Source organism: Lipotes vexillifer, unplaced genomic scaffold (assembly GCF_000442215.2).
Source record: "Lipotes vexillifer unplaced genomic scaffold, Lipotes_vexillifer_v1.1 scaffold123, whole genome shotgun sequence".
Lineage (NCBI taxonomy): Eukaryota > Metazoa > Chordata > Mammalia > Artiodactyla > Lipotidae > Lipotes > Lipotes vexillifer.
This window is the reverse complement of record NW_006783002.1, coordinates 243792-258022: the sequence shown is the minus strand read 5'-3', so window position 1 is coordinate 258022 and position 14231 is coordinate 243792. Positions and strand designations below refer to the sequence as shown.

Genomic DNA, 14231 nt, shown 5'->3' with positions numbered 1-14231 from the left:
TTCCCTACAGGCAGCTTGGGGCTGTGAGGCCGGAGAGTTTGAGTCCCACCTCTAGCTTTCCACTGCCGTGTGATCTTAGGCTATCACTTAACCTATCTGGGCCTCAGTTTCCATATCTGTAAAATGAGTTAACAACACCCACCAACATGAGGTCAGATGAATCCAGTGGCCATACCTGAGCTCCCAGCAGCAGTGGCTGGAGACCCTGTAGGACTGTGACCCAAGGAGGGCTCAGCAGCTCAGGGTCCCCATCAGGAAATCCTCATCACTTCTGTGTTTCAGAAGAACCAGAATCCCAGAGTGTTGGGGGCAGAGATAGACAGGAAATTTAGTAGGGAGCCTTGAACTGGGAGTCTGGACACCCGGGTTTTCGTTCCAGCTCTGCCACTGACTTGCTGTGTGGATGGGAGCAGGACACATGTCTCTCTGGGTCTTGGTTTTCTCAGCAGTCAAATGAGACCTAATAATTTGACCCAGAACTCAGTTTTGAAAGTACAGAATGAGGCTTACTATTTCAAGGCAATAATAGCATCTGAATAGGCAGCATTTCAGCAAGTGCTCATGTCACCCCAAACTCCCAAGTGATCTAAATGATTAACATCCAAGTTAGCATGGGTGTGGGCGCTCTTTCAGGAAATCGTATGCACTCTATCACTCTAGAAACCCTTTGTTCTCTTGCATTGCCTCTTCCCTTGTTTGAATAGATCTGTACTTTTAGGATATACTTGTCTGCTCTCTCTTTTTAAATAACAGTTTCCTTTTGAATTACAAAATTAAAAATTAAAATCACTCTTGATCCGGACAGTGGAAAATCCCCACTGTTAACATTTTCATCTTTATCCATTGTCTTTTTTCCCTGAATGTATTTATTTATTTGTTTCTGATGCATCCTAAGTATAGATGTGACTCTCTGAGAGCATAGTCGTTACCTAGCGATGCAGGCCAGACTCCTACACATTCTGGCGAGCGTGCCACGCAGCCACCCTCAGGCCCTAGGGCGGCAGCAAGAACTCATCCCTGCGGCCCCTGGACAGGGGCAGTAAGGGCCTGCTCAGGCTGGGCTATACAGACTATAAGAAGGCTGAAAATTGCCTCGTGAAATGCAGGGAATAGATGAAATAATAATAAAACATCACCTGTGCTACCCTCAATTAAACACCAACTACATGCTAGCTATATGCCAGGCACGCTTATCTTTGTATACCTCATCGTCTGCAGTATTCGGCAAATGTTACATGAGTGCCTGCTTCCATGTGTCAGGTACTCTTCTAGACTCTGGGCACATGGGCAGAGAATACGACCTAAGATTTCTACCCTCATGAAACTAAATGGCATTAGGAAAAAGCACAATAAGCGTATTATATACATATATATACACATACACACACACACACACGTACGCTTGCACACATACATATACGTATATACATATGTGTGTGTGTGCATGTCTAGTGCTATGTGGAAATCTAAAGCAGTGCAGGGGGCCAGTGGGTGACTAGAAAGAGTAGGGTGGGAGCTTTTATAGTTAGGGTGAGAAGGGAGGGACTGATCTGTGCAGATATTTGGGGGCACGTGATTCAGGCAAATAGCAGCAAAGGCTTAGCCTGTTGGAGAAACAGCGAGGAGGCCAGTGTAGCACAGAAAATGAGGTTGGAGAGGTAGCAGTGGGTCAGATCTTACAAGATCTTGTGGGCTCCAGTAAGGACTGTGCTTTTACTCCTGTGATGCCATTGGAGGGATGAAAGCAGGGCAGTGGCATGAGCCAGATGACACTTCAGGAGAAATATCATCTGGATCTCTAAGGAGAGTGAGTCTCCTGGTTTACGAACGATCAGAGAGACAGACTCACCTGCTTGAGGCCCCGGGGCGTGATGGAACCGGACCCTGCTGACCCCGGGACCTGTGTACCTCCCACTGTGTCACAAGACCTCCCTACAGGAGGCCATCTGTCTGGGGGCAGAAATGGGGCTACTCTGAGGGACTCCCCTGCAGGAACTCCCAGGCTCTGTGGGATGCCCCGGGGTAGTGAACGCTATCAGAACCGCCTGCCACCCAGGCTGCTGGACCCAGACTGCTTTAGGGTCCTCTCAAAGGGAAGGTCCCCACCACCACGGTGGTACTCAGAGGCCCGGCTGCAAAACAGTGTTGCCTGTACCCAGGAGCGCCCACGAAATGGTGCTCTGAGGTAGTGCTTACAACCCCTCGCGTTGGTCTGTGAGGCCGGCCAGGGGCAAAGCCACAGGCTCGGCAGCGACCCAGGATTACAGGCAGGGAGGGCCTGAGCTCTGGCGTCAGACAAACTCAGGCTGCCGTCCAGCTCTGCCGCTCGTTTACTGTACAGTAGGACCTTAGGAGTGTCACTTCTCCGAGCCTTGCCATGCCAGCCCGCAAAACAGAGATGATGGCAGAGACTTTGTAGGTTGTTGTGAAGAGGAAGATTTACACTGGACAATAGTTGCAGAGTTCTAGACGGTGAACAGCATATGGTGGATGTAGGGTAGGTGGTCGCTATTATAGTTAGCATTAGTGCTTCTGTAATCTTTGTTTAGCCCTTGAAAAGCTTCCAACATTCCTCAGTTGGTCCTGTAGCAACCTGTGAGCTTAGTATTATTAGCCCCATTTTACAGATGAGAAAAGTAGTATAAGATTAGAAGAGGTTAAAGTGTTTACACAAAGTCACACAGCACGAAAGCGGCAGAAAAGGGACTTGAATTTAGGTTTTCCAGTTCTCACGACCTGGTCAAAGTCAGAAGGATGGTCCCTGGCAGGGCTGGGCGTGAAAGGTAGCTTTCTGCAGTCAGTCCTTCCCTTGGGCACACACAGCGGGCTGCATCCACTACCGGCTTCTTCGAAATGATTCAAGGGAGGTGGCAGCAATCCTGAAATATCAGAAAACAGGATCCCATGCACTCATGTGTGAGTGACGCCACTTAGCAGGCACGGTTGAGACTAAGATAGCTAGTGTGTCTACCTGCATTCTGGGTCCCGAAATGCTATACTGCCCTCGGTGCATGTGGAGGGACAGAAGAGCCTCCCCCTCTGTCTCTGTGGGGTGCCAACCTCGCCAATCAGTCATCACCCAGGTCCCTGCACTGCCAAAGGACCCTGACACTCCAGTATCGTCACAGCTTGGGGACTTGTGAGAAATGCAGGTCCCCAGGCCCCCAACACCTACTGACCCCGAATTTCTGGGGCTGGGTCTCAGCAAAGCACAGCCCTCCAGAGGATTCTGGTGCTTACGCAAGTTTGAAAGCCACAGCTTTAGAAGCAAATGGCCCCAAATGCTTGTCTGTCTTTTTCCTTTGGACAAGCAAAGTTTGCATCTCTGGCTGTTGTTAAAGCAGACGTAGGCAGGTTGAAGTGGAGGAGAAAGCACAGGCTTCGGAAGCAGATAAACTTGGGCTCCAATTCCTGCTTTGAGCCTTGCTAGCTGGTAGCCTTGGCTAGTCATGGGACCGCTCCACATCTCCATTTCCTCGTCTGTAAAATGGGGATGACACTGCCTTCCTTGCACTGCCTCTTTTGAAGACTTGAGATAAATGGATATAACGTGCCTGGCTCAGCACCTGAGCCATAGTGAAGTCTTCACCAGTCAGATCTGTGATTTGATGCACACAACTGGCAGACATAGAGCTTTGTATGGAGAGTACTCCCTCCAGATGCCCTGGGCCTGGCAGGCCCCGGGCACTTGTGGCTTGCACACAGACCCATTGCCTGGAAACTGCATCCTGTTGGTCTCACGCACAGCTGCACCCGTCAGCCACTTTGTGTGTTTCTCTACTCCCCCCCTTCATTGATGCATGACTCATTGCTTCATTCGTGTCTCCATGTGTGCATAGAAACCTAGGCAAGCAGCCATTCCTAGGGACATTGCAGGACAACCTCATTGAGATGGACATTCTCAGCGCCTCCCGCCATGATGGGTCTTACAGTGACGGGTAGGTGACATCCCCAGGCTCCTCCTGTCTGTGTGTGCTCTCCCTGTGGCTCCTGCACTTGCACGCAGACTCTGAGACCTTTCCCTGGGATCTCCTGGGGGAAGTGATGAGGCCATGTTGCATGCCCATCCCCAAGTCCATGTTCAACTTGCAAGAGTTTATCCTTGGAATACACTGTCCCCCAGCATATTAACAGCAGTCCTGTTAATATGACGCTCCTGGCATCTCATTGGCTGCCTCTGCCATTCTGAAAGCCATCTCACGTAGCAACTTTTATGCAGCACAGGCCCTGTATTGTGTGTATGCTGGCCCTGAGTATGTATTCTGTGGCCTGAGTCATCTTGCACCCCAGCAGGGTACAAGATTCCTCTAAGTCTTACCTTTGACCCTAAGACTTCAGGGGCATGCAGTGCAACCAGTGCACCCCATTCCCCAGGCTGTGTCCCAGTCCTCTCATGGCCATGGTTAAAGCCAAGCTGTGGAGGATTTCCTGGCACTTAGTTTGGCCACAACCATGTGCTTTGACCTTGCCGTGCGGCCCTCAAGACTGTAGCCAGGCTGCAGTTGCCCGTGTGTCCCCTCCCATGGCTTTTACCAGGGGCTTGGAAGGCAGCAGACTGGCTTTTGAGGAGAGTGCTTAGAAGGCATTTGTTGCCATTGGCTGTGTAACAGCCACTAGGGGACTCCTGACCATGGCAGAGCTTAGTGGTGGTTTCTTGGTTCCCACTCCTACCAAAACCCCCTTTAAAACGATTGGTATTTTATTCCTCCACCACGGTACAAAGTCAAAGGACGTATTGGAGGGAGACGGAAATTTTTCGGTTTCATAATCTCCAGGGGGCAGAACAGGATTTTAGACACTTTCCAAGTTACTGCAATGATTTTAGAAAACATCTCGTTTACTCCCCAAGAAAGAGCATCCCAGCCCCATCCCTTCCCAGGAAAAGGATCTCAACACTCAGCCTTCTGTCCAGTTGGTAACACCTTCCGCCTTGGCTTAGGTGGGTTCCCCGTGGGCAGGGCTGTCCCATCCGTGTTTTGTGGAAACGTGTGTTCGTGTGCCCTGTTTTATGGTCTGGCACGTGATTCTCTGTTTTTCTGTCCCTCCGTCTCCTCCGTGGTGATTCTCTCTCTCTCTCCCCAGGCTCCTCTGCATGCTTCTGCTACTGCTGCCTGCATCCTCAGGTCAGTGCGGGCTCCTGGCGAGTCGTCAGCCCCTGACGCCCTCTGGCTTCTCTCCATCCGCAGGCACTTCCTCTTCAAGCCGGGAGGCACCTCCCCACTCTTCTGCACCACGTCGCCGGGGTACCCTCTGACGTCCAGCACCGTGTACTCACCTCCGCCCCGACCCCTGCCCCGTAGCACCTTCTCCCGACCGGCCTTCAACCTCAAGAAGCCCTCCAAGTACTGTAACTGGAAGTGCGCGGCCCTGAGCGCCATTGCCATCTCAGCCACGCTGGTCATCCTGCTGGCGTACTTTGTGGGTAAGCACCTCCCTCACCCCAGCTTCCCTTGGGTCCCCTTTGGCCCAGAGGGCAGTGACTGAGACACCTGTGGGCATGAAGGCACCCTGCCAGCACGGCAGTCAGAGCTTGGAGGGTGAGCCGCGCAGCCCTGGATCACTGGCCTGGCCTGCACCCGCCCCCCTCCCCCGGCCCTGACTATCCAGGTCAGCTCTCAGGGCCCTCTCTCGCGCGCTCCTGCACGTATACCAGGGAGGAAGCTCTGCGTCGGCTGTCTCGTGTGGTGGAGGCCTGGCTGGCATCAGGCAAAAGCACTCACCAAGACCGGCTTTTGACGTGGTCATCTGTGACGTGAGTGTCATAGATGGGAGTCACTAGAAATGAAATGACAAGTTGGGCAGCTGAACAGGAGGCTGGCCTCTCCTGTTGGTGCCACAGCGAGGAGCAGGAAGGAGGCAGGGCGCCCTGGGGTTGGAGAGAAAGTGCCAAAGGTCAGAGTGTGTGACCTCAAGCCAGGCGGCGTGTCCGAAGGTGGTGGTCGGGCAGGGCCATCTGGGGGGAGCCAAGGTCGAGTGTCAGAAAGGGTCCCAGGGAGCGGTTAGAGCTGCCTGAGCGAGCGCAGAGACCCAGAGCAGCACTGATTGGCCTTCTTACCGGGCCCCAGGGCACGTCCGTGATGTAAGTAACTCCTCCGGACCCACTGCCCCCGCTTGCGATGCCTCCCACTGTGCGCTCTTTTGACTTATTTGCAGCACAGTCTGGTTTCCTGCTTCAGACCCCTGTGTTTGGTCTTTGGTCTGCTTCCAGGAAAGCTATTAATCCGAAGAGATCTTGGGATGTTGTGCAGAGTCTGCTGCCTCTATGAAAATCAGCCTCTTAGTAAAGGCATCCAGTGGGGTGGGCTTAACCCTGTGTCCTTTCCAGCCTTCAAATTCTAAGATTTAAGGTAGGTCAGACCAGCTTGAGAAGGCCTCGAACCCACGCTAAGGCATTCTGAGATAATTCTGTCAGCAAAGGGAACCTTTTAGTATAAGCCCAATCAATAAATAGAAATGGAACTAGCTGGCAGGAGCCAAAGGAAGACCGAGTGCCGCCCGTTGTGAAAAAGAACTTAGCGACAAGCAAAGTCATTGTGGATGGAAAAAAACTGTCTTGAGAGGTCTGGCTCCCACTTGTTCGGGATGCGGAGAAGGGGTTCAAGCATGGTTGGGGGTTTGGGTGATGTAAGCTGTAAGGTTACTTCCCTTTCAAGATCTTTGAATTAAATAAAAACAAGTAATCAGGAAAACGATAGCCCTGCAAACAAGGAGGTCTCCTTAAACATCTCGAGGTATAATAAGCCTTGTCTGGTATCCGGGGTCTCTTTTCCCCCTGTGACGATTGGCTTACAGAATTTCACGGCATCAGGGTCAGGTTGGCATACGTGTTTATCTATTCTTCTGTCTGATTGATTAGCTATCGCCACCTAGAAAGCTGTGTCGAGAAGGATCCCAAGGCTATATTCAGACTCGATGGAAAAGAGTCTCTGTGATTGATTACTGATGTCTGTTGTGGTCACAGGAATGGAGAATATGGATGACATACCACCTATTTGCCATCCCTGCCCTGGGTCATTGGGTAAAAGGAACAGCCAAACTGGGAAAGGTCAGCACCCACCCAGGCTCTGCACGAGGTTCATGATTGATGTAGATTGGGTTACTGGTGTGGGTTGTGGGGTTCCAGGCACTGTCACCTGGCATGGAAGTTTCTTTGTGGCACTCCCAATACTGTATCCCCACCAACCACTAGCACAGCCCTTGCTTTTGACTGACATTATTATATTTCATAGATGAGTAGACTTTTGAACAGGCAGTGTCACTGTTCATCAAGAGTCAAGTAGTTCACTACATATAGACATCAACTTGTTTTGTGTTGAAGTCAAGGTTTATACTATGTACTGTGTAACCTAGTTCAGAAAGAAAGCATCAATCTTTATATGATTAAATGAGCTCTCTTCTGCTTTCCATCCCATGGGCTCCTTTGTCTCCCGTTTAGTAAGAGTACACCGTCCATCATCAGCTATCTAAAGATAGGGGCTACTGTGGACAGTAGTGAGTTCCCTACCTAGGAAGGGTGCAAATAGTGCTTATGACCACGTAAGCAAGAAAAAGATTCATTCATTGACTGGACGTGTTCTCTGGAGGACCTTTACTTTTTCTTCCAACTTTGATAGTCTCAGAATCTACAGTTTTGTGAAGTTTCTTTTTCATTCAGCAAACGAAACAGGGTAGGTACCTTGAGTCAGGCACTGTGCTGAGTGCTAGGGCCAACAATATATTCCCTACTCTTGAGGTGTTCGTAGCTCAGAAGCAGTGATTGATATGATATGATAACATAGCGGTGTTAGAAGTGGCTGAGGCAGCTCAGGGGCTATGGGAATACCCAGCCCCAGCCAGGAGGACTAGAGGAGGCTTCCTGTGAAAGGTGATGTTTTAGCTGACTCATCAAGTAACAGCCAGAAGTAGACGTGAAGGAAAGGAATTTCAAACCAAGGGACATTTCAAAGTCTCGAAAGAGGATGATGTGATGGCAAAAGGGGTTTCTGTGTTTGAAGCATCTGAGGGGTGTCGGGGACACGACTGGAGCTAATGCAGGAGAGTTTGGTCAGATTATGAAGATCACCGTGGAGGCCAAGCTAAGGACCTTACTGGATGGGCAACAGGGAGCCATTGAAGGGCTTTAAGCGGTGGCAGGACATAGTCAGATGTTTATCTCAGAAAGGTAAGGATGGAGGAAGAAAGAACAGGCCCTATTGCATAAACAAGTCAGGAGACGCTGAGGGCTTCAACTAAGAGGGTGACAGTGTAGGGCGGGGGGTAGGGTAGATGTGAGGTTGATTTGGGAGAATTCGTCTCTCGGGTTAGGAGACGTCAGTCCATTGAGAATGTGTCCTTGCCAAGAATAAATAAGTCCTTCTGACAAAGCCCGATGTATATAGAAAACTTAAAACAGGAGTTTAGATTCTGTATCCAAGGACCAGGTCAGAGAGGCAAGCCTGGGGTCTTCCCTTTGTTACCTGGAAACTCAGCAAGGTGCTGGGGCAGAGCTCACACCGGCCTGAGAGCCTGGATTCCACTCCCAGCTGAGCCACTGAGCAGCTTGGGCAACTCACTTCTCTCTCTGAGTTCTGATTTCTCATCTGGAAAACCGGCATGACCCATCACCTCAGAAGGATGCTTATAAGTCTGGAGTAAGAGTAAGCTAATGCAGTGATTGCACTGCAGGTGTGAGGTGAGTGCCTACCTAACCTCATGGGCTGAGTTGGCAGCCTTGTGCTTGCTTTCCTCCAGTTGCTGGGGCCAGGGATGAGCTCTTGTTGCTTGGCCATCATCACAGGCTGTAACTTGTAAGGAACTATCAATTCTTAAAAATCAAAGTAATTGTCTCTGTTGAGCACGACTATCCTTAACAAAGACTTTGCTAGCAGACCAACTCATCAGCAGGCAAAAAGCACAGATATTTAATTAGATTTTTGATGAAAATTGTGTTTAATTTCAAGGATAATCAATTATTAATTACTGTAATGAGCAAGTCTGACTGGGTTTACTAATTAGCTCATTTAAAAATTATGAATAACCTTTTCGTTTGTAATTATTTTCTACATCCCATCAAGTTCCAGATAAGAATTGCATCACCTCACCAGCAGAGGGGGAGTGGAAAACAGAGGGCGGGAAAGGTTTGTTCTTTCTCTGGTGTCTGCTCAGGGCTGCCATTTCTGGACAGAACTCTGACAGATCCACTTAACATTAATAGTTTCTTCGTTGGAAAGTTTATTGGGAAACAAGCAACCAGTGGCCTTTCATTTGTAGAGACGTGTGCAGTTATTTTCATAGGAAGACAGAGAAATTGGAGTCAGCACTTACCACCCACAGAGGCTGCAGGACCCAGGGCCTTGCCTTTGGGTCGTCTTCTGGTCCCCTGGGATGCTACGGGTTGCTCTGGCATGGGCTGGGAATCCAGGGAGGACCCTCACTGAGCCTGGGAGATCTCTTCTGAGAGACTATGTGTATTTTTGCCTCTGAAGGACACCCATTCAGAGAGGCCGCCATTGGGGTGAGTGCCTTGCTTTAGTCACCCACTCTCCCTATGAAGGTTTTCGGGTCCTTTTAGTCTCCATTTGAATACCCTGCCTCTGCTTTTCCGAAGAAAAGAAATCTGTTTGCAGAACAAAATGGGGAGAGAACGATGTGAGGGGAAAGTTAGTTGTAAGTCAAACCATGAAACTTGTGCAGCCATGGCCATAGTGCTTTATTTGATAGCATTTAATTGTTTTAAAAACATTTTCACCCAAAAAAAGCAGTGTGGTTTAGAGTAGTAGAAATAACGGGGGTCACTTTTTATCATTAATAATCAGAGCAGTTCTGCTGTGCCCTCTCCCGTTGCAGAGCACAGGCTCCGGACGCGCAGGCTCAGCGGCCATGGTTCACGGGCCCAGCTGCTCCGCGACATGTGGGATCCTCCCAGACAGGGGCACAAACCCGTGTCCCCTGCATCGGCAGGCGGACTCTCAACCACTGCCCCGCCAGGGAAGCCTGAGCAGTTTGCTTTGATTGTGCCCTGTCGACATGGCCCTGACTGTTCTAAGCACTTTGCTTGTGTTTTCTTATTGAAATCTCCCAGCAACTCTATGGGTTATTATCCCCAGTTTACAGATGAGGACATGGAGACCCAGTGAGCTTAAGTAACTCACCCACTGCCATACAGTAAATGGCAGGACTGTGCACTCAGCCTCTTGAGCTGGTACTTTTAATTTTTTTTTTCTCTTTCGTGCTCACAGTCTTAAGCCTTATACTGTAACTTTCCCTCCTTGTATCTAGTATTCTAAATTTTTACTATGTACCTAGCATCGATCCAAGCCATTACTATACACGTATCATCTCTCTGAACACTCGTAGCAGTTCTGTATTTCCTGGAAGAGGAAACTAAAGCTCGGAGAAGTTAACAACTTGCCAGGGTCACACAACGAGTGAATGACATAGGATTTCAGAGGCCATGCTCTCAGCCACTACACTATAGGTCAAATAATGGAGGATCAAAAGACCCCATTCAGGCCCTGGCTCTGTCCCTTGCTGGCTGTGTAAACTTGAGCAAGTTGCTTAACTTCTCTGAACTTCAGTTCCCACTTTCCTTATGGCTCTTATAATGGATGTGGCTGGAATGATTAGGCCCATTTTATAGGCGAGGCAACTGAGGGTAGCATCATGGTTGAGATCGTGGGTTCTGGAATAAGGCTGCCTGCTTTCAAGTCTCAGCTCTGCTGCTTACATGCTTTCTGACCTTAGGCAAGTTTATTTAACCGCTCTCAGCCTCAGTTTACCCATCTGTAAAATGGGGATAATAATAGTGGCCGTTTCGCAGGGTTTTGTGACGTTCCAGTAAGATAATTTGCATAAAGCACCTATCCCATTGCCTGGCACAGAGTTGGCTCTCAGTAAAAGTTTGATACTATTGTGGTTATTAACAGTATTATTAGTACTTTTAGCATCCCATGGAAAAGAGTAAGTCTTGAGTGAGAACTTGGGCCAGTGTTGTTTCATGGCAGTGCCTGCGAGCTTCCCAGCCTGCATTAGTCACAAGGGCAGCTGACAGAACAATCAGGGGGCCCTGTCAGAAAGCATTTGTAGGGATGTCTCACTGTTCCAGGGAGGCTGCTGCAAGGAGAAACATCACCCAAAAAACAACTCACATCATTTCTTTAACTAGGACAAAAGTTGATTTTTGCTTCACTGCCAGTTGCCTCTATCCAGAGAAAACTGACAGCTTCCCTCGTGTTCTGAATCCCTATGTAAAAAGCAGACACTGAGTACTGCAGAAGAGCACAGAGTTGTATCTTGAGGACTCGTCAGGCACCTGTCTAGCCAGATAGGCCTTTGGAATAGGAGACCAAAAAGGCTTGTTAACAGTACAAAAACCAGGAAGAGCTTTACATTTAAACACTTTGCTTGTGTTTTCTTATTGAAATCTCCCAGCAACTCTATGGGTTATTATCCCCAGTTTACAGATGAGGACATGGAGACCCAGTGAGCTTAAGTAACTCACCCACTGCCATACAGTAAATGGCAGGACCGTGCACTCAGCCTCTTGAGCTGGTACTTTTAATTTTTTTTTTCTCTTTTGTGCTCACAGTCTTAAGCCTTATACTGTAACTTTCCCTCCTTGTATCTAGTATTCTAAATTTTTACTATGTACCTAGCATCGATCCAAGCCATTACTATACACGTATCAAGAGACCCAAGAGTGCCTGGGAGCTATTTCTTTCATTGTCAGGTCCAGGTCCCCCCTGGAGTGGGGGGCCTCATCCTCTATGATTTCTCTAAGGCAGCACGGTGTTCTGATCAGAAGACAGGATTCAGTGGAAATCTCAGCTCTGCCACTTTCCACCTGTGTGACCCTTTTGAGCTTTGGTTTCCTTATCTGCAAAGCGGGAAGAATACTTCCTTCTTGAGGCTGTTGTACAGGTTAAAAGAGACGATGTTGAAAAAACACAAGGCACGTGACAAAGGAGGAGTCCCTTGCTGGTGGCCTTGGGAGAGGGTTGTACGGACCTCAGTATCTCAGCCCAGCATGGGGTGGGAGTAAGTGATCCTCTTAGGTCCTTCCCCGTCTGTAGAGCGATGCCCATAGGAAATTGAACCAGGACATTGAGGGTGGAGTCCCAAGTGTGTGCTGCATCAGCCTCTTGGTAACTGCAGGGGAACTTTCCAACATGCTCCATAGCCATAAGGGACCCTTTTTTTAAACTAGGTGACATTTTTCACCTCCACCAGCAGCTGATTGTGGATTGGAAAAAAAATCTGAACCCTTGCTCGAAGTGGTATGAGTTTAATTTATAAGTGAGAATGTTGTGAAGCTTAATTGCCTATTTTCGAAAGGCAGCTTTCAGAGAGCATTGCTGGTTGGAATATTATTGCAATTCGTGGTCTGGAAGAGCCTGGGTCAACCAGCTCTTGAAGTCATCTGGGCAGTGTTGACAGAGGTGGACTTGGGCACTCAATGTGACTTGCACAGACTTTTGCAGGCTCCCTCAAGATCCCCGACACTGACCATGCACACACGCACACGTGATTTCAGCAGAGCAGCAATCCAGGCAGCAGGGATCTTAGGCTTCCCTCCTCTTTGGGAGTGTGGTCTCCTGTCTCCTAATGTCTTATTCTCTGCTGCATACTCAGCCCCTAATACTCAGCCTGCCCCAAGGTAGCTGTGCTCAGTAAGATGTGGTTGAATAAAAGACCTTGCAAGATGGTAAAATCTGCCCAGGGTTTTCTAGGCAGAATAGTGTGGGCACAAGCATGGTGGCAGAAATGCGCATTTTATGTCCTGGAGTTCAGGTAGCGGGGAAATGGACATGAAATGAGTAGAGAAAGGATTAGAAATGGAGGCCAGGGTGATTGTACCCGCTGCTGCCCCGCAGTTATCCCCATCTGGTTCGAACAGCTCCTGCAGTATCAGGATCTCAGATGCCATTTGCTTCCTAAGCACAGGCCCATTGCACTCTGGGCCTGGGTGTTATGAGTGAGCAGTAAGGCTCATTTTCTCCCCTTTTTCTTCGACTTCACATCAGGCCTTTTGGACAGAGGCCATAGATTCAGCTTTATAGCCCAAAGAATGGGAAACGGAGATGATTGAACTTGATCTTTTAGGAGGAGAAAAAAGGGATAAAGATACAGGATCCTGTATTAAAGGCTTTCTCTCCACGATTGATTCCTTCATGCTGCTCTGCAGGAATTGCTAATAGCAAGATACATATAGATTGTTCTCCTTATGACAGACCCCAGACAAATATCCTTCAGCCCCCCAAAAGGAGGACTTGAGGAGGCTAGCGTGGCCCCCTGCAGTGGTCTGAAACGCCACCACGCGGAGGAGGGGGCAGACTTGCTCTGTGAGATTGCCGAGGGCCGAACAAGGCCCTCTGGCTGAAAGTGATGGGACGGCCAATTCCGGCTCTGGGAGAAGGCTTCCCTCACAAGACAGGGGCCTGTCTGGAGTGGGCTGCTTGAGGGCGGTGTCTGCAATGAGAGGGGCGGCTCTTAAGTGCCCCGGCTCCACAGACCAGGGGACCTTGTCCTCATTATCCTTCTGCCATTCCTATCTGTGCCACCCATACGAGGACTTAATCTTCCTCGGATGAGTTTCTGAACCTGGAGTAAAACAGGAGTAAACAAAAGACTAGCTGAAATGATTAAGTCATTCAACGTGCTTCCGCTCAGAATGAGAGAAAATTGTCCATCCGGCGGACCTCATGCCCTCCCCACCCTCCAGTCTTCTCCCGTTGGTAACTGAACCCGACCAAGAGCCAGAGCCCAAGCGGACCCATTGGTCCAGACCGTATGGATCAGCCTCCCCGGGCACAGAGCAGGGTACAGAAGGATATAGGGTGGATCTGGAGGGCAAATGGATAACATCATTTGTCCTCCAGAAGATGTATCCCCACTCTTCTCAGTTCTTGTCCTAGCAGTGTTCAGGGCCCAAGACTAGGATTGAGACCCATACCACACTCAGGCGTGTCTCCCTTACCTGTACACCTACTCAGCCATCAGGCCCCGACTGCTTGTATTTAAAAGCAGATTTATTGAGATATAATTTGCATACAGAAGATTAACACTCTTTAGTTGTACCATTCTGTGAATTCTGACAGAGTTGTGTGACCATCGCTACCATCAAAACACAGAACACGGGCTTCCCTGGTGGCGCAGTGGTTGAGAGTCCGCCTGCCGATGCAGGGGACACGGGTTCGTGCCCCGGTCCGGGAAGATCCCACATGCCGCGGAGCGGCTGGGCTCGTGAGCCATGG

General features: G+C 49.4%; 1 protein-coding gene across 1 annotated transcript in view; it reads left to right on the top strand.

Moving 5' to 3' along the window:
• TENM4 (teneurin transmembrane protein 4) overlaps window positions 1-14231 on the top strand; it is a 400863-nt gene that overhangs the window by 168835 nt on the left and 217797 nt on the right. Inside the window, exons 4-5 of the mRNA XM_007455571.1 lie at window positions 3840-3938; window positions 5187-5422. Coding sequence (XP_007455633.1) covers window positions 3840-3938; window positions 5187-5422 — 335 coding nt within the window. The remainder of the gene's footprint in view (window positions 1-3839; window positions 3939-5186; window positions 5423-14231) is intronic.